General features: G+C 41.7%; 1 protein-coding gene across 1 annotated transcript; it reads left to right on the top strand.

Moving 5' to 3' along the window:
• Positions 1–279: 279 nt before the first annotated feature.
• On the top strand, positions 280–14,360 carry si:dkeyp-84f3.5 (uncharacterized protein LOC334144 homolog). The gene is made up of 2 exons (XM_042106151.1): positions 280–540; positions 11,526–14,360. Exon 2 carries the CDS (start codon positions 11,944–11,946, stop codon positions 13,681–13,683), a length of 1,740 nt encoding a protein of 579 aa, XP_041962085.1. The 5' UTR covers positions 280–540; positions 11,526–11,943; the 3' UTR covers positions 13,684–14,360.
• The last annotated feature ends 6,485 nt before the right edge of the window (positions 14,361–20,845 follow it).

Below are 20,845 nucleotides of genomic sequence, written 5' to 3'. Positions count from 1 at the left end.
ACTTATAATTTCACAACATGTCACAAAATATAATTTCCTCAAAAATGGTTAAAGTTGTTACATGATATTTTGGGTTAAGCTACAGAATTGGGTTTGGCTAGGCTTGGGTTAGGTTAGGCTACAGAATTTTTTATGTATGGCCCTGGCCCCTGACTACTGTGGAGCCTGTAGTTCTAGGCTATTTCCAATGTTGATCACAGAACGCTGACGCGCTGGTAATATGTAAGGAAAGAGTGTAAAATGTGTGGCTGTCATGCTGAAGAGGACTGTCGCAGCCATATGGTCGCAGCGAACTTTGTCAAGTTGGAATGCTTTCATTCATTGCATAGCGGAAACAAGCTGCTGAGTTTCTCCGCCCCCTGCTGTTGTGTATCATGAGGTTAGCTTCAAGTGAAGCTAGATGCTATGGTAGCCATCAAATGGCATCACGTTGGGAAAGTCGACGGACAGTTTTCAACCATAAAGACTGTTTCGTCCTAGCTGATGTGTCTAATATGGAGGAACATTAGTCAGTGCTAAACTACATATAGAAGATGCATGGTAAGTTATCTGTAATGTTTTCAATTTTGCTGTATAAGGAACGTCTGTGGGTTCCTTGGCAGAAGGCCTTTTCACTGCAACTTGCTAATTAACGTTAGCCATAGCTAACAATCGTTTGTTATTCGCAGACACGGCTGGCTAGTTTTAAGTTAGGATAACAATGCTCACAGCTCTTTGTAGCATAACATCTGTCGATCAAAGTTATTTGGCAGCAAATTCAACTTGCATTGTTAATACTGTACGACAAACATTGTTTAGATTTAACCATATTTAGCTACATAAATTATTCTTAGATGGCGATTCTCTTCAGAGCTTTAAGTTAGCAAACTGGTTGGCATTGGTAAAGCTATGTTACCTGGCGGGTTATTGTTATTTTTGTGAAATTGTGGTAGCTTGCGACAGCGTTACCGAGTGCCCTGCCGATGTCTTACTATAATGTTTCGTTATTGCCAACATTGTGGTTTATTATGGTTATGGACATTGATCTAGTTAGCGACCTAGCAGAGCTTGCTAGCTTGATAGCTAACCGATTTCTTTAACGTGGCCGACCGACCATAACTTCACGTGCAGGTTTTCTGCAAAATTTGATGTTGTTTCCAACGTTGTAAATGTGAAATAGGGAAAAGTTATCAGTCAACTAGGGGTGTATCAAAAGTTGTCTACACAATGTACAGCACATCTTATACCTTTACTAAAAATGGTTCCCGGCGGCATAGTATGATCATAGTAAGTGAATTCACCAAATTGTCCAGGTCAAATTAAATTATTCACCACCACATTCCTAAATGAATGAACTTGTAGATAATGGAATTCAAGGCTAAAATATAGTTTTGTAGTACCTTTTAGTAGAGTGGAAACAAAGAGTTTGATTTAAAAAATAGAACCATATTCAAGTATTTTACCTTTTAAACCAAATCAATTTCAACATGTTTTGTGTATGTACTACTTGTAGTATGTAGTTTTCAATGTAGTAGGGGCACCTTACATAAGAAAGATTTACTCCATTTTATTTTATGTAACTGTATTCAGTCCTTTCATTTGGCAAAACAGTTATTTCCATATCAGTGTTTCCCATACATTGACTTATTTGTGGTGGCCCACCACAATATCAACATTGACCACCACACAATGATTTTTTACTAATTTATATGGGATGAAATCCTTTCATATAATCTCTTTCTCTCTAATTAAGTTATGTGCAAGCATATAAGAAGCAGCATCCCTATGCTAACATTAGAATAGTGTTGGGTTGTCAATATCGACTTCTCATGCAAGGCAAGTATAACTAAGCTATTCATTTTATTGACCCCCACCCCACCCCTCCACTGCATATTAAAATCAATGTTAATGATGCACTCATAAATAGTATGTAAATGTTGTTAAAATATAATGGATCTATGGTCAGTTACACAATTTCCATACAGTAGTTACACATAATAATAATAATATAATATCATATATTAGGCTATGTTTTGTATATGTATTAGGCCATTCAGTGATAATGCAAATAAACGGTCTTGCTCAAAATCGCACCAATGAACGTAATTTTGCTCTCAATCAAAAGTTTGAAGTTGTTAAAGGAGAATTCCGGTGTGATATTGACCTAAAGTGTGTTGAAACACGATACCGAGTGTGAACGTATGTCTCATAGCTCATCTCGGCTTGTCCCCTGCACTCAGAAATCTGGCGCTAGTTAATTAGCTGATAACTGTTCGCCGCCATCTTGAATTTAGTCACGAAGTCGAGCGACGAGTACGAATGAACAGGTATGATAAGGGATCAGATTCCAAAAATAATTCAGTGGAAATGTCCAGTAGCAGCAACTGGAATCCATGCATTTCCACAGAATTATTTTTGGAATCTGATCCCTTATCATACCTGTTCATTCGTACTCGTCGCTCGAGTTATCGTGACTAAATTCAAGATGGCGGCGAACAGTAAACTTCCTGAAGGTACTGTCTGTATAAATCGTCTTGTAAATAAACTATCAGTGCTTTTTCATAGTTCTCAATGTCTCGTTTTAAATGTCAGGGCCGTCGGAAGTCTACCAATAAAGTGTGGAGCTACTTTGCGCCTCGTAATAAGCTGTAAAAAGTTGAGCCGGCCCTTGAGCACAAGGAATTTCATTACTTATAATTCATTTTATGAGTACATTACTATAAACTACTTGCGCTGTAAGCTATTGGAGCTGCTCACTTCGAGACACTGAGCTAGCAAGCAGTGTAGCTTATGTGTCAGACAGAGGTACTGCACACACAATGACGAGACGCGTTTGTATCCACTTAGCTTATTCACCGTATCAAAGTCAGATATGTCCCAATATGTTGGCATGTTCCTTTAACCATTTTAAATCCCATATGATGGGCTATCCCTTGTCTTAATGTGTGTCGATGTATGCTCACAATTGTCTGTGACCCTAACAAACCTAAAATCCGCCCTCTTCCATTAGCTTAGCCTTTATGTTGACAGGACAGTGAAGAGAGAGGGAGAGGGGAGGGTGGCATCGGGAAATGACCGCAGGTCGGAATCAAAACTGGGTCCCCACTGAGACCCATGTGGTATTGTGCTGCCACTTGCGCCACAGCTCCCCCAGTTAACAACCATCCTGAAGGTGATCTAAGTTCAGAAACGGCCTGAGATAGGAGGTCAATTCCCCTGAAGGATGCAGCTGAGTCCCCTCTTCAGGTTCCCACCCATTTCCAGGGAAAAGGAACACACTAAATAAGGAATGAGGAATCCCCCTGATTCCCTTTACACCCCCCCCCCCCCCCCCCCCCTTCCGCTCTCTCTCAGTTTAGGTCACACTGTAATTTTCCATACATGATGGATAAGCTACTCCCAAGTTGAGAATTTCCAACTCCAACTTAAACATAAACAAAAACATAAACGTGTGAGAGATGTAGACCTCTGTTGAACAGCTCTAGCAAACCTTTTGTTCTGTATGATAATTAATCTCTCCCCCTTGCCTGGGATGGTTCACAATGGCCTACACGTCCATGCCCTTTCTACAATTGGTTGATGTCATTCACACTTAAGTTTGCTACCTGCCCCTGGGTGAGGCCACAGCATGGACCTTTTGTTTATCTTGATAAGATCACCATCTAAGGGCCCGGACACGACGCCTGATTATCGGCTGTCGGACAGTCGGGCGAGGTCAGTGACTGGAGTCGGTCCCGTGCCGTCGGAGTTGGCGTCAGCGTTCATTTTGGCCGATTACACATGTCGAATCGGCCAGTGGCCATCGGCCTCAATGACCAATCTGGGGCTCGTTTCTAGAAAGCGTCGTTTGCTAACTTGTGTCGCAACCTTGGTAGTTCGCTCCATCGTTCTTGGATTTGGTGTTTCTAGAAAGGGTAGTTCGAACTCTCAATCGCAAACAAGGACGCTCGTTTGAACTACTGCCCCTAGGCAGTCGCACTTGTGTCGTTCCTGGGTAGTTCCTGTTGTGTCTGGAGCGCCTAACCAAAAATCACAACCGCCTAACCAAAAATTACAAAGTGGATGTTTATCTCGTGACTCAATGATTGATCTATCCTGTAGCTTTATTTTGATTAAGAGACTGACTCCCCTACTTGGCTCATTCTTGCTATTTATGTTAATTCGAGTATTGCTTCTTGATAAGCTAGTATTATAATCTTCACAGACTCTTAAAATCAGCACAGTGATAAATAGTGTAGTGGCTAAAGCAAATGACTTGTTATCCCAGCGTTGTAGGTTCGATTTTCTTATGATGTGAGATTTGCTTCTCGCTACCTGCAGGTGACACGTAGATTCAATTGTTTTTGACTGATGTCTTGTACCTATGGTCTCTTGATGTAGAGTAACTATGTACATAAATATGTATGGTCAAAACCTATTGTTGTGTCTCGTAGGCCTACTCTTACTCAGAGGTGAAAAGAGATAGGATGCGAACTCTGGTCGAGCGCGTAATGCACTGACACGCTGCCGTTAAGCCACGAGACTATTAAAAACATGCGATACCCAGACATTCGTCCTGGCTATATATTTTTTCAAACATAGATATTTAACACAAATAATGACACATTGGTCGGCTTCAGTAAAATGTTTTATATACTTGCAATAGGTTTATGTTTTTGCAGATGACGATGACCATGTCAGCATTAATCGCTCGGTTTAAATTAGAAAAATGTCAACATAGGCTGTGGCAGAGAATTTCTAGGGGGTGGGGTATTACACGTTGCCACTGTTTCCACCAATGATGTGTATCGTTGCATCATCAACAACGTTGTTGGAACTACAGTGTTCGAACGTCGGAGGTAGCGAATTGCGACACAGGTACGACGCTTTCTGGAAACAGGTGTAACAATGTCGTTGTTTGGTCGCAAGTTGCGTCGTACCATGGTGGTTGAGCAACGTTGTTGCTAACTTTTCTAGAAACGACCCTCTGATTGGTTGAGTGCTAGCCCTTGACTAAACATTCTCGGACCATTACCCCTACATTCAGTGATGTACGTTATGAACCCATTTTGATACACCATCCTAACACATTTTTGCTAGAACTAGTAGACTACCACACAGTTGCTGAACGTATGTTATTTCAGGTTAGTTTGCAACAACATGCATGTTTAACCAAAGTCCTTAGTTGCTACCTAGCTAGCGAACATTACTAGTAGTTCCCATTCACTTTTCGTTTGCTGTGCTAACGTTAGCTAGCTAGCTCGGTTAACAGGCAAAAATAAATTATTTATTCCGTGTCCGAAAGAAGGTTTCATTAGCATCACACACAAGCAATTACAATAAAATAGTACACAATATATATTTATATTTTCTCATTGCTTAATCGGAGAAGTCCAAAACTAGTGCCATTTCGTTCCATTGGCGAATCTTTACCAAGATTAATCTTGGTACTAACTACTAGACAGTCTTTCTCTGAATCTTTTGGCTATAACTGCTGATGGAAATGTATTCGGCGTCAGGTTCGCTTCGGTGTGTTCAGAGGCACTTTTTTGACCGACTCGGGAAGACGGGAGCTGACTGATCAGTCCGACTGCTTTTCTGCCAACGGTCGGCCGTCCGCCCGCTTGGTGTGCCCTGGCCCTTAGAGATTATGATGAATCTCATGTTCTCAGACAGGATATGTTGTAGATTCTTACTTTTGTGGTCACACTATTGAGCCCTGATTGTGGATATGACTAAATGGGATTGACATAACAAAATTATTGACTCAGAGCTATGTGAAATCTTGTCGCTGTGTTTCTGGAGTGCTATTTGCTGATGTCTCTGTAATGTGTACCAACCCATCATGGTGTTGAGCGTTCTGAAGGTGTTGTGTGTCTAATTCAACGAAACCCCAATGAAGTTGCCTGTAATAACCCCAGTGAAATGCTTGTGAAGATTACCTCTGTTATTGATGTTTTTTTTCTGTTTTGGTTCTTTAGTTAGGCATTTAGGCTACTGGTAGTGCATAATTTAACATGAAGGAGAGTCTTTACGAGAGTAAAGTACAAGATGCGCCAGCCAATTATGTAACGTTGATGTATCTCGCATTCTGTTGTGTAGTCTATTGGGCTCGGTTGTTGAGGCCTGCCAGTGTGACCATGGAGTGCACTCTGTGGTGGAGCAGGAGTGGGGAACATCTGGATTGACAAAGCTTGCAAAGACAGATTTGGGCTCTGTCGCTTCCTGTAAAGTCCATGCTACTCATGGAAGTTGATTATCTGTACAATAGAGCCTGACGTATGGTTTTTTAGTACATGGTACATTTTAGTGTCAAATGTCGAGAGCTCAGTGAAACATCTTCACTATTAAAGGTGCTCTAAGCAATGTCTACTCTAAGCGTTTTTTAGGGTAAAATATTTTATGTCCCTTACTGCAAACATCTAGCCTGACGAGCCAGACCCACATTAAAATGTGGGGTCTGGGCACTCACCGTTCGCAGTGCTCATTCTGAGGGGCGGGATAATCCGTTGTCTTTCAAATTCCCTCTGCACTCAATAGGACAGCGGTAGCGCTATGAGTCCCATGCGTTTCCCACCAGCGGAGCTAGTTGGCTAGTTCAAACGTTTGCCAACTTAATAAAAGCTTAACTCGTGTCACACTGTTCGCCAACAGCAACATCCATCTTATTTGTTTTCAAGTATCAGGGAATTCAAGCCAAACCGTTGCAACTCTGCCATCAATCATTATGTCAAGCCCACCTAACGACTCTATACACGATTTCATTGCCCTGATTTAGTTTCGATTTCTGGAGCTCACAAGCCAACGGAGAGTTGCTAGACTAGCCCTGGCAGCAAATCTAATTTGCTGCCGCTAGGGGCGCGTCTAGATTTCTAGGCTAGAAAACATCACCTAATCAACCGCTAGCTGTCTGTGTCCTAAATACACTGTAAAAAAATGTGATCTCTGTGGACAGCCCAGGCTCCAAAAACGGCAACAAAAACAACCTGGGCAAACCTAGCCCATAAAAACATAACAAACTGTTCCAGAAAATCACAGACGAGATACGCGTTTAGGAGAGTTTCAATTGCACGGGAACAGCATGGGAGGGAGGGGGAGGGAGTAGCGAGCTAGCTAGCTAGCTCTGTTTTGTTTGAAAGTCAACGGAAGTGACGCTACCAGCATTGCTTAGACCACCTTTAATTCACACGCGCAGTCACAGCAGCGAGCGAGGGGAAAAAACAGCAGCAAGACAATTGATTTTTACCTTTCTCCAGTTCATACAGCCGTTCTCGAAGTCTGTCGATACCACTTTTAGCTCCAGCCTAGCATAGATCATTAAATCAGATTAGACCATTAGCATCTCGCCTGCTAGCATCACGTTTAAGATTTCCGGTAATTTTCCTATATGAAACTTGTCTCCTCAAGTTAGAAAATGTAATAAGACCAACGGAAAATGAAACGTGGCGATTTTCTAGGCTGATTTGACATGGAACTGTACTCTTCTTCCAACGTAATAATCAAGTAACACCATGGGCGCAGCAGCACAATGATATCATTTGATTATTACGCTGGAAGAAGAGTACAGCACCTGAAAATAGTCCCTGTAGGCTAACTTCCAGCAACAAGGTTGAGCAGCAGCAGACAGAATCGCCAGAATACCATGTTCAGATGGAACGCCGGTCTATCAATAGCCTAGACCTATGCACAAATAGCTAGTACGGAACAGCAAACCTACCTTCACTTGTTTGGCTAGCTGAGACCGCACTTTGGCCTTGAACGCTTCTATTTTGGGGTGGCCTCCATCACTCTTAATCAGACTGAAGGTGATTGGGTATGTGTTGGAGACTGAGACCTCTGTCTCTGAATACCATTGTAGCACACTTGAGTGCCTTCAACACTGGTAAAGAGTTTTTTGTTAGCTGCAAGTGCTCGTCTTTCTGGTTCTGGCATTTTGGATTTTAGTCACTGTATAATCGGACAGCACTGCAGTGACCGCCCATCGTTGTTCCATTAACCCCTCAAACATGTCAGAGACTGAATTTCATCACGTTTGCACGACTGGATCCGGCGGTGCTTTGGCAGTTGTTTGTCTTTGCTTTGCCTCCAACGATTTAGTAGCGGGTGTACTGTGGTTGAAATGTTTCACCAGCCTCTCAGCTGCTGCGATGATCCTATGTAAGTCAAGAGCAATGGCTAACTGTAAAGTATGTGCAAAGCATGGGAGTGACTGCCAACTCACTCGAGTGGGATAGTTTACCGCAGCTATATTCCTGGCGTTGTCAAGCACGCAAGCAACTTCTTGGCTAGCTAGCTCCTAATCATCCACGGATTCCTTTAGTTTTTTAGCCAAATTTTTCTCTGAAAAACTCTGTGAGAAGGACTGCTGATTTCACTTCCCAGTCTTTCTCAATCATGTGGCATGTCACTGTAATGTAGCTTTCCGTAGTCAAAGCAGTTCAGCGGTCATTGGTTAAAGCGACGTTGACAGTAGCTAGCCTCCCTAGCTTCCAAACGGTTGGTCAATGTTTTTCTGGATGGAATACGATATCTTGGCACAATAAATCCCACTAGTTCTCAGAAACCTTCGCCGTCAGTCATATTGATACGTTTGGTAATTTTGTTAGCTCGCTTGTCATCACGCGTCCTCCTAGCTAGCGTAGCCTGAATGCTAGCCTGCTGGAGCCCTGCGGGCTTTGTTGGAATTTACGGTCCATACATTGACTTATTTGTGGCAGCCCACCACACAATGATTTTCCAGGTTGTGCTAAATTGTGCTTAAATCTGGTTAGCATCATAACCATGCTGTGCTAATTTGTTAAAAAAACTGTTGCATTCAAGTTAATTCTGGAAACCTACCACCACAAATAGAATTCAGTTCTGTGGGAAACACTGCGGTCGGATGTACATTCCTTAAATGATAGAGGAGACGTTGCACTATGGTAAGTAAATAGTGTCTCAGTTTAGCGTCTTGTCTTGGGAAATGGTCCGATACTACACTTCTCCTGGCCCGCTTCATCTTTGCTCATCTGTTGTAGAAAGTCGCAGAAGCCTGGACGATGTATGCTGATCTCATAATGCGCGGGAATAGAACAATTATTCATTAGGCTTGAATTTTTATTCCAAATAATTCTTAATGACAAATAATCAATAATGTTTTAGCCTATGTTAAATGCACACTATGCAGGTTTTAGCTTTTAGCTAACTCTTTTCGGGTTGAATGGTGGCCGTCTCGCTTTCCCCTAGCGCCTGTAGGCGGAAAAACCACCCATGCAACTGTGGGCCGGCGGGCCAACGGCCTCAGTGTCAGGAAGTATAACGAATTGCTTTACTGCATTCAAATACACATACACGCCAGGCACCGGCTAGAAAAAGGTAGCGATGGAGTTTTTCAGACATTCGTCATGACCGAGCCAGCGAAAAAGAAGCAAAAACCGAGAAAACAGTAAGGAAATTGCCAATACTGCATAGTTTACCTTTAAAGCAGGGTCCATGGAATTGATGCGTGTCTGGCTTGTGGGAGCGTGGCATCACGATGGCTGCTTCCCATGACATCCTCCATCGACCCAATCCTATAGTGAACGGAGATAAACGGAAAAGCTGGAAAATAACTGGTGACTAGAGACCGACCGATTTGGGTTTTTCTAAAGCCGATACCGATACCGATTTTTAGCGGTCAGAGTCAGCCGATGGCCGAAGTGACCTGCCGATTTTTAGGGCCGATATGCTATCGTATTATCCTTAATTGGCATGCTAAAAATCATACTAGTGACTTCTTGCAGGCTGTTAGTCTATTAATTATTCATTTTAATATGTTTAACAGAGTGCAAGAAGACTCCCATGATGTGACAAGTTCAGATAGTTACTTACGGCAAAATACATGTTCAGGTTATACAGTTTCACTGTGGAACTTCATGCCTTACCACAGACCTAGGTTTCAACAATATAAAACTCTGTCTCCCAGCATGCTGTGAAACCGGAAATAGGAACTAGAGAACATCCGTTTGATGACCGTGTTATAAAGCGTTCACATGTTAGATTTGCGTCCTCTTTTTGTTAAATTTTCACTTAGATTGTCCGTTACTATAGTTTAGATCGAAACATCACGCTGGTCACAAGGGGTGTGTTTCTCGACAGTGTCGTTGCTAACTAAATTACTTGGTTGCAATGCAATTTCCCATAGGCAACCTACTAAGTTGCTAACTGGTTAGCAACAATGCTTTCGAGAAACGGGGTCCAGCATTGAGGGGGCTTGCCGGCGCATTCCCAACGCACTTTCGGTAAATGAAGCAACATCACAGATTACAACCATAAGAGAAATCATAAGATAAAATATACGACTTTGGGACAGTGGAATGTAAAAATTGATGCCTTACCTGTAGACAGTCTTGCTCCTTCTTGAAACCAAAGATTTTCTTAGTTCTAAATAGACCGTCTCTTTTAAAACCTCGCACTGTGTTCCAAGTAGCTGCCCGCAGATGTGCCTGACTTAAAATCGGCGCGGCCAAATAAGAAAATCGCCCGATGCGGATTGATTAAAAAATAGCAAAAATCGCCCGATTAAATCGGCTGATCGATCGATCGGTCGGTCTCTACTGGTGACCAAATCAGAGTTTGTGATGAGGGAAACTTATGCTTAGTTTCAACTGCTGATTATTGAATAAAGCTGCAACTCCTCGGACTATTGTGTCTGTCTGTTGCGCACAACTTGCTGCAACAGAAGTGAAAGTTTTGCCCCGATCACTTACACTGACCTAAATAGGCCTACAAACTGAAGCAGGAGAGGTTAACACATTTATTGGTAACATTACGAAACCCAAGCAAACCCAAGCATTGTAACGTTGTCATGTCAGGAGGTTGGTCAAGCAAGTATTTAAGTATAAAAGTAAGATATACTATCCAAAGTAGTAGCCTAATTAGGCCTAAAATAAACAAGGCTCTAGAGTAGAGTAGAGGGAATAGAGTATTTCGTAAATTATTAGTAGAAGCCATCAGGCAAGTGTTATAAACTCCTGGTGTACTTAACAAACTTTCCAATGCCTCGTTTTATGAGTACAGAGCATATTTGTATTACTGTCGAAGTTTCGTACTATTTAGGGCATTATTAGAGGGGTAATTTACGAGATACTCTATTGGTTTCATAAGTGCCTGCACAAGCCATTAGTTTCTGTATTCGCCTGATGGCGCTACTCAACCAATGTTTGACCAAGGGAAAACAGCTTCTGGGAGGGTGTTTGGCTCGAGGTCATGGTGCAAAGGACCCTAGGGTGAAATTACTCTGAACAATCACTTTAAATATATTTTTATATTTTTTAATAACTGCAATGGGAATGGTCCCCAACAGTCCAAACCCAAGCATGGTTGTTTAGATGATCATACTCTTCACCCAATCTGTATTGTTCTGATAGAAGTTGTTGAAAATAAACTTTTTACAATACCCTGATCTATGTTGGCATTCAGTGTTCAACCCCTTTGTACTAACCCTTTGTCTTCAGGAGATGCGCTGGCAGAGAAATTAGCCTAATTATTGAACTGTTTGCATAGTTTATCTGAATATCTTCTAAACCCTTGTTTGTAATTCTTTTCAGATTCTAAATGCCATGTGATGACAAGAAGACAAAGATGATGGCATGCCTAAGTGTTTTCCTGATGGTCAAATCTCTCCTTCCTACACCATGGTACTGATTATGGACAAATGGTGCAACTTGTGAGCTTTCTTCATGAGCAACATTTTTACATTGTCACTTCTTTTTGATTTCAATGGAGGGAAACGAATGAACAACCTTGTAATGTGTGCTGTATAGTAATCACTAATGGAGAACCTTGTAGTAAATACTGTACAGAGATCATGAATGGACAACCTTGTAATGTATATGTACAGTAATTTGGACTGTGATGGAAAGAACCAGTGAGGGGTTGGAGCTGTGATTGATGAAGAAATATTGATCAGACTATTGAAAACTGAATATACCAGTATCCACCAAAGGTCTGGACTGGATCATAGTCATGGAAGACCCCTTTCTGGATTATTGCTCCTCTCAAGAGTTAGCAGGAGGGGCAGATGCTTTCATTTGTACAGAATGTGGAGAAGGTTTTGTGCAGTACTCCAGACTAGTAAGTCATATGGCCATTCATGGATCTTCAGAGTCATTCCAGTTGGATGCTCCCAGTAATGGCTTGGAAACACCCATAGAGTTTGTTCTTCATAAAAATGGAACACTTACTGTTGTTGAAAGATTGGAGGCTTCAAATTCATCTCTCAAAATATCTGATCCCCAGTCACAGTCCACCACAGAAACGGAGTCATCAGAAAATGGCACCAAAGTTTTTCCATGTGAAAGATGTGGCCAAGTATTCAGTAATCAGTCAAGTTTACTACAGCATCAGCGGTACCATTCATTGGGGCAAGGATATAAATGTACCCTATGCTGCAAGGTTCATGATGACCGAGAGAGTCTTCGGGAACATCTTCAAGATCATGCACATGAGAGATTCTATAGCTGTGGACACTGTGGGAAAAGATTTCTTAGACCCGAAACATTATCAACTCATCAAAAAGAATGGCATGGATCACTTGTGGCCAGGAATTCCGTTAAGCTTGCAAAGAGTCAGGAAAACAACATTGGCAAATTCTATCAATGCAAGTTATGTGAATTGCACTTCTTTTGGCTCTCCGACTTACAAAGCCATCTCATCAGTCATTCCCTCAAAAAAACTGCAGATACCAGTGAATCTGTTGTTGATGAGAAGGTGTCCAGTAACCCTTATAATAGCGTTGACCGTACATACCGATGTGGTTTGTGTGGAAAAACCTTCTACAGACTGTCAGACCTCATGGACCATCATTTGTCTCACCAAGCCAAGGAGGAAAAATCAAAAACTGAAACAAAGGCTACAAGACGGACCCAAATCGATCATGGCTACAAACCTTTCGCATCCAGGCAAGCAATTTATAGGTTAGATGCCCCCAGGTCAAGAAGGATGCGGGGTAGATCACGTGGGGCCCACCAAAGTAGCACTAGATTGTATCCGTGCAAACACTGCCATCGTGTATTTGTGCACTCAAGTAGTTTGTCTCGTCACAACCGGTACCATAAGGGAACTCTGCACACTTGCGTCTACTGTGGGAAGCATTTTCCACAAAGATGTGATGTCACCAGGCATATAGCCATGTATCATAAAGCAGAACTGGGAGCTGCAGCAGATGAGAATGCTAAGAAGCATGATGAGTCACCAGAAAGGAATGCTTCAGAGGAACAAGAAAACGAAAAGGATTTAGATGATGAACAAGAAAGTCCAGTTAACGAAACCTCAGGGACAAAAGAGATGCCTGGTCCTCCAAAGGCACGACTGTCTTTCAAGTGTCGTGAATGTGGTAAAGTCTTTGGTTTGCTTAGTGTTTATCAACGGCATCAACGCTACCACAAGAGGGAACCAGCTCGACAGCTGCACAAATGTTCTCACTGTCGGTGCCGTTTTTCGCAATTGTCTGCTCTTGAGCGCCATCTAAAAACTCATGACAAGGAAGCACCTTCAGAGGTTGGAAAAGAAGGGTTACCTACTGTCGATGCCAATAAGGATAACCATGCAAACTCAGAAGACACTGATGATACAGTTGAGGATGAAGATATTAATGTCGAAGGTGATGAGAGTGTGAATGCTGAAATACTGTATGAATGCACAGTGTGTGCCAAATCATTTTCTTCCATGAAAACGTTCATGAAACATCAGAGTGAGCATGGTTAACTTTAGATGATGGTCATTTATGTTTAGTGTGAACCACAACACATAGGCTAGACCAATTTACTAAAATCGATGATCGTGTTCAGTTGCAGCCCTGTGTTTTGCTTGGGAGGGCAAGAATCCCACTCCACAATTTCTTTGTCCCATATTTTAAACAAAGGACTAATGTTTGTCATTGTATGTAAAACTTGACTTCTTGACTTGACTTGACCATCACAGTCTCTTAATTAGTGTTTTACCATATTCATTTAAGAAGTGATTTCCTAATTGTAGCACATGATGTCCCTTTTTAATAATGTGCCATGCCAAAATCAAGGATAGGTTTTTAGAAATGTCATCACCATATTTCTTACCTGCCTTTCTGTGTTCATCATGCCCATAAATCTAAATCGTTGTATGTTGCAGAAGACGAGGAATTGCTTTGAAGTTTGTCTATATTAAAACTGCATGACATTTGATCTTATATGCTGTTCATGGGAGTGGATTAACACTACTGATACTTTAAAGGACTGTATTTTCTTGGAATGCTAGATTGAAATATCACTCAATTTCCTCAATCATGATGATTTATGTTTCTGCCATAGCAGTCATTATTCTGTCTACAATAGAATAGATAAAAAGCGGTTAGGAAAGTTTGTTTTTTACTAAATTAAAGTTAGATTCTTCTTTTTGTAAGTGAACTTGTGTACCTGTTTGACTGTCCTGTACAACTTCAACTTTCAGAAAGAGATAGATAGATAGATACTATTCATCCCAAGGGAAATTCTTGCTCTGCATTTGACCAATCCATGGTTAGTGAACATGCACATACACACATACTGAAGGAGCTGTGGGCAGCCATTGCTGCGGCACCCAAGGAGTAGTTGGGGGTTAGATGCCTCGCTCAAGGGCTTTTTCAGGTCACCTGGCTTATTCCCTATAGCTGTATACATCTAGCTGCCAGTTCAGTTTAGACTAGCTTGTACAGTTCTACACCGGTCTTCCAAAGAATGACAACCTGAGACCAAAGCAGATGGTGGAAAAAAATGTGGTTGAGGCTCTTGATTTAATGCATCAGTCAAACACAATATCTAACCTCAATTACATAGGTGCCCCCCAAATCACATTGGCTATGTGCATGCGACCTCTTGGTCATTATTCCTAAATAATCCCCATAATAGGATCATTGTAACACTGAAGCAAAGTGTAGGGCTCAATCATTGTTTCATGATTCACTTCTACCTATGGAAAAACAAAAGAGAAATCCCACTGTATCCATCAGAAACTAACATGCTAGAATTTTCTGTACAGGAATTGCATCTTCACTAGCAAGAAGCAATACATTTCAGTAAACTTCAAAATGTGGAATTATGTAATATTTACTGCCTTATTATTTGGCCATTCTCTAGTGCAACCTACCAAACCATGCAGACCAGATACCAAAGACGGGCTACTGCCAATTGCTAAATGTGCCACTTTTTTGGTGGGAACACCTAGGAAAGGACAACCATCTCTAGTGGCTTTATGTCAAGAGTATTTAGGACAGCCTATTATGCCTTCACATCTTTGCTGTTTTGTAAGAAAGTCAGCTGATTCAGTGACCAATCATGGGTGAATTTTGTTTTCATCCTAGATTTGTATTTTCATACACCTTTTTCCTAAAATCCACCTGAAAGGTATTTGCTTTGGAAGGTATGAGGCTCTCCTTGATAGACCGGTAGCTTCTCAGTCCAAAAACTACATGAACAAAAACTGGTGCCATCTCACTGATGTTATGTACCGGGTGCAGCGGCGGGCGCCTGTAATCCGAGCTACTGGGAGGCTGAGGCTGGCGGATCGTTTGAGCTCAGGAGTTCTGAGCTGTTGCGGACTCTTGAATTTCCCCTGGGGATCAATACAGTATCTATTTATCTACATCTATATTTCTCAATGACATTTAAGATGGCACCACAAATATAATCCATAGGTCAGTTTATTCATGGATGAAGAAATTAATAACACTAAAATGTAAAAAAAAACATGGCTCTTTTGATCCCTTTGCCCCAGCATCAATGCCGGATTAGCGATTGTACTTGCGTGCCTGTGTTTTAGGGACATTGGAAATGGGTTTCAATGGCCTCTTGGCCAGACGGACCTGCAGAGCAAATCTTAAATTTGCAGAATGTTCGTATGGGTATTCCCAGGCTAATTTGTACCCCAACCCCTTACTCTTACCCCTTGGAATGGAGATTGAGATCTTTCCCAATCAACAAACCACACATCAACAAACCCTTACTTAATCATATCCTTCCTTGACTTTTACTTCAACAGATACAATGAGTTTTTACTGGACATTTCCCTGTTTAATTTACAGTATGTCTCTTGCATGGGTGCACAGGGATCAGTTGGCCTTGGCTTGAATATGCAGTAGGCATACGTATAGCAACTTTAAAAAAAAAAAAAAAAAAAAAACACTTGGATATTCCCATAGTGTGTAGACCTGCCCATATAAATTCTTATCCCCTGGTATCGAAGGGAAAAAATACTGCTGGATTGTTTTTGTTTTCCTCAAGCTTTCAAACAAAAGGCCTGGAAATAACTACTGTAACACCCAAATCGCATCATTGCAGGATGCTCATCACGAAATAGGGATTTTCTGATTTACGTAACAATCCATTGCATTCATTTCTATTTATGTAAAGACTAAGACATTCTGACAAATTACTATTTATTTATTTATTTATTTATTTATTAGTTTCTTTTTTGCTTGATCATTGCAAAGATATAATAAAACCAAGTACCAACCCCAATTCATTTCAATGGCCCATGCTAGGCAAACTATTTCAACCAAAAATATCCTTAATTGACTGCCGCAATCTTTCAAAATGGCAGCTGACATACTAGAGGGATTCGACTTGATGTAGCCGTCTGCAGCTGTCTTAACCCATTCGCGCTGAATGCTGCATGACGCAACATTCTATCTCCCGCCTGATGCTGCATAGCGCAACATTGAATCTCCCGCTGGATGCTGCGTAGCGCAGCATGCTTTTTATTTCATGTTTCTAGGTGCTACAGAGGCTTAGATATTACATTTTGGTAGACGTTGACAATTTTTAGTATGTTTTCAGAAAACCCTCAGGAAATAAGGTTATTTAGTCTAGAATGCCATAGGATTCTTTAGACGTTTTTAGCAGGCATTTTAGGAGTAAATGGGTTAAGCTGACTGCATAACTGCATAATTATTTCTGAGATTCTGATACGTTTTCAACCATGACATATGCACAATTCCGGGTTGGAAACGTATCAATCTCAGAAATAATCACGTTATGCAGTAAGCCTAAGATGGCTGCAGGCGGCTACATCAAGTCGAATCCCCTAATCACTTCCGGCATTTTCACAAACAAACCAATTAGTTACCACCTTGTAGATGGCCACAAATGATGATGTCCATGTGGATTGGCTGAGGCTCCCAGTTGGGAAAATGCCAATCCATTTACATTTACCCATTTAGCTGACACTTCGATCCAAAGCGACTTACAACAATCAAGGTACAAGATAGGCGTCACTAAGATATTTTTAGAGGGCAATTCCACGCAAAACTGTCACATCCATAACGCCAACACAATGCCATGGTATGGTATGATGTGAATGATGATTTCTTGAAATTTGAGCATTCACTCTTCCTGGTTGTAGGACTTACATGAAACACTTTTCACATAATCATTTGCATCATACACATACCATGGCATTTAGTTGGCATTATGGACGTGACAGTTTTGCGTGGAATTGCCCTAGTGCAGCTATAATTCCTAGTACTCACATAGACTAGAATAACAGTTCAAGCAAAATTAAGGAAGGGAGAAGAGGGATAATTAAGATGGGGAAGAAGGTAGGGTTAAGTGCTAGATTAAGCATGTCCAGCTGTTAGTAGTGCTAAGAAAGGAGGCACTCTCGGAAGAGTTGGGTCTTCTGGAGGTTTTTGAAGATAGAGAGGGACGCCCTGCCCTGTAGGAACTCGTAGCATTACACCATCAAGGAACTACAGATGAAAAAAGTTTGGATTGCCGAAAGTGTATGCGCGGCAGAGCCAGGCGGTGTTCGTTGCAGGACCGCAACGGTCGGGAGGTAGCATATGCCTGCATTAGGGCATTCAAGTATGAGGGTGAAGAATCGTGACTACTTTGTGTAGACAAGCATTCGTTTACTGCAGGTGGCTACAGGTAGCCAGTGGAGCTCGATGACCAAGTGCCCTTTTGGGTAGATTGAAGACCAGGCACGCCACCACATTCTGGATCATCTGATAGGGTTTCACGTTGCAGGCTGGGAGGCCCATCGGAAGGGTGTTACAGTTGTCCAGTCACAACATGACCATGGCTTGTTTCAGGAGTTGGGTCAGGTACGGCCTGACTATACTCACCAATAAATATGGCAGCTAATTCGCTTGTTTGTGAAAATGGAAGTGAACAGGTTTACCTAATCCACATACTGCACAGCTACATACCAGCTGGCTAACCTAGGCGAAGCTAACCCTCCAAATTCTGACACCCTGACTAAAATATATGGGCCTCTTTCCACCCAAAGGGAGCCATCTTCTGTGTGATTGCCAAGCATTGTGGAATAGTTCTCATAACTCCTTTTGAAGCGTTCCTGAAAAAATCCCTATGTGAAGGGTCATTTAGCCCTATGACTTTGCCCTACACTATAGACCTCTGAAGTTCGCTTGCAAAAAAGCTGCCATCTTTGAGATCCGGTATCTGGCGAATTTTTTTTTTTTTTTTTTTTTTTTTTTTTTTTTTTTCCTATGGGAAAATATCATGGGGATTTTGAATTATCGCACCTGTTAAACTCTCGCAGAGACGAAAAAGTGTGAAATGCAGACGTTTTTTTGTCCTCTGCCTTCGAGTGGATACTGTGATCTCCGGGACGTGAAGGCAGCGCACTTTGATTTTTGCTACCCCAGCAAGTTACATCACAAGTTAGCTCTCGGGTAGCAAAAATCAAAGTGTGCCGCCTTCACATACCAGAGATCACAGTATCCACTCGAAGGCAGAGGACGAAAGTGTGTAATGCAAACGCTTGCATTTCCGATTCTGTGTCCCCGCGAGAGTTCCAAAGTGTGATAATTCCAAATCCCCATGTTATATCCCAAGATACCGGATCTCTTTATGTGGGCAAAGATGGTAGCTTTTTTGTAGGCGTACTTCAGAGGTCTATTCCAAAAGCAATCAGGACACTCCTACCCCTGAACATGAATGTGCAAAACAGGGACAGAGCGAAGGGGAGCAATGGGATTGAGTGAATCAAAGTGGACCAGCTAATGCAATCAATTAACATGTTGACTGGGAGTGAGGGTGGTATTTGAACTGTTGAGTTGTTGACCTCAAATATAACAACCTTTCGTTGGTACCTTTAACTTGGGCCTGACATGGATTCTATATGGTGTGAGAGTACAGATAGGGGCATCATGCCCTGAGGTTTTATTTTGTCAGAAGAACTAATACAACGGATTTGCATGTCTTTGTTTTGCAGCATGGAGGAGCAATTGTGACCTTTTAAGGGTTATTTTGAAAGTTTACACTGCAGTAGTGATGTCACTTTCTTCAGACCATCTTTTAAGGTTGTGTGCATTAGTATATGTGTGTGAATGGAAGAAAAAGGGATACTGTTTAGACTTGGTATGGAGGTTTTAACTCTATCTGAATGTTACCCTCATACACATTTCAAAGACAAGTGGAACTGTGTTTAACACGCTTAATGGTCCTAATCCCAAGGTAGTTGGACATATTGTAAGATCTATTTCATTTCCATGTTGTCTATATTCAGTATTGCAACTCTGTTGATCTGTGTGAGTGATGGCATGTAAGAAAGAGCACAGCTTAATAGAAAATCTAGATGTATTGGATAAAGTCATGTCACAAACAAGCACCTTTTCAGTTCACAGGTTATGGGCCTACTTGGATTCACTGCTGCAGTGCAACTAGAGATGTCAAAGTTTTGTGTGGTGGAATCCTAGCAGTCTTTATAGGTGTGCCATTTTACATTTCAGTGATGTAACACGATTCAGCAAGATTTTTTGGTATCACTGGTGTGGGATTTTTGGCCGGTTTTATTTCCATATTGTCTACAAAGAATTCCTTGAACTCCCTCAAGACAGCACAGAGTGGGCAACTATGAAGTTGATAGGTGGAAATACCCCATGATCCTTAAGAGTGGTATGATTTTGCACCTATTATGTTTGGTAGTAGATGTAACATGTATCTTAGTTGCAGGGAACTATGTGCTCCACCAGTTCACTTGCACAGTTACAGTTAATCCCAGGCTCAGCATATTTCAAGGAAAGGCAAAAATGTGTGCAAATTTGTTCCATCCATGCAATGACACGGCCAGTCTTGTCATTGTGATGTGCCAGTGGCACAGGGCCTTGCGGTATAGATGGTTGTGCGAAACTCCATGGGTAGAAGGCGACGTAAAATAAAGTGGGACTGTCTACATGCCAACATAAGGGAGTAATAAGGAGGAAACCAGCGAACACATCCCGAGGGATTGTTTGTGCGGGAGAGCATTGTGTCCTTTAGATAACTCTACCACTTCTTCAGGCTATGTTATAGGATAGCATAGGATGATATGCATTGCTGAGAAAGAGACTCTTAGTTATGTGGGCAAATCAGGCCTTGTCCAGAAGTCAATGTAAGGTCCACAACCAATAAACCCTTTTACAAGGAGGAAATACACTACATAACCGATACAGGTGTGACTCCATCACTGTTTCTTTTGGATGAATGGGATTTTTTGGAGGTTAAATTATTTCAAAGGAGTTCCTTACATTTGAGAGAGCCAGTTTTCTCACTAGATCTGCCATCACACTTTCTGAAAGGGTTATCAATACCAAAAGGTAGGCAGAGGTAACATTCACTTTGAAGTGTGCTAAAAAAAACAACTCTCTGGCTGAGAATTACAGAACCAATCACCATGCTTCGGGAATAGGGAAAGGAGGGGTATAATTCGATTTCTCCAGGACCCCATACTGTACTTTTAGCCTTGCCACTACAATACACAGTTCTGGCATGCCCTTACATAAACCAGCGGCAAGTTCCTGCTCCTATGAGGTGCCAACAATGAGGGTCAGCTACATTTACAATGAGTAACCTTGTAGTTCTTAAATGGTATCTCCTAAAAAACAAAGATATGGAACCCTCTGATATGAGGG

The sequence above is a fragment of the Alosa sapidissima genome, chromosome 10, assembly GCF_018492685.1.
Source record: "Alosa sapidissima isolate fAloSap1 chromosome 10, fAloSap1.pri, whole genome shotgun sequence".
NCBI classification, from domain to species: Eukaryota; Metazoa; Chordata; class Actinopteri; order Clupeiformes; family Clupeidae; genus Alosa; species Alosa sapidissima.
This window is presented reverse-complemented; position numbering and strand designations above follow the sequence as displayed.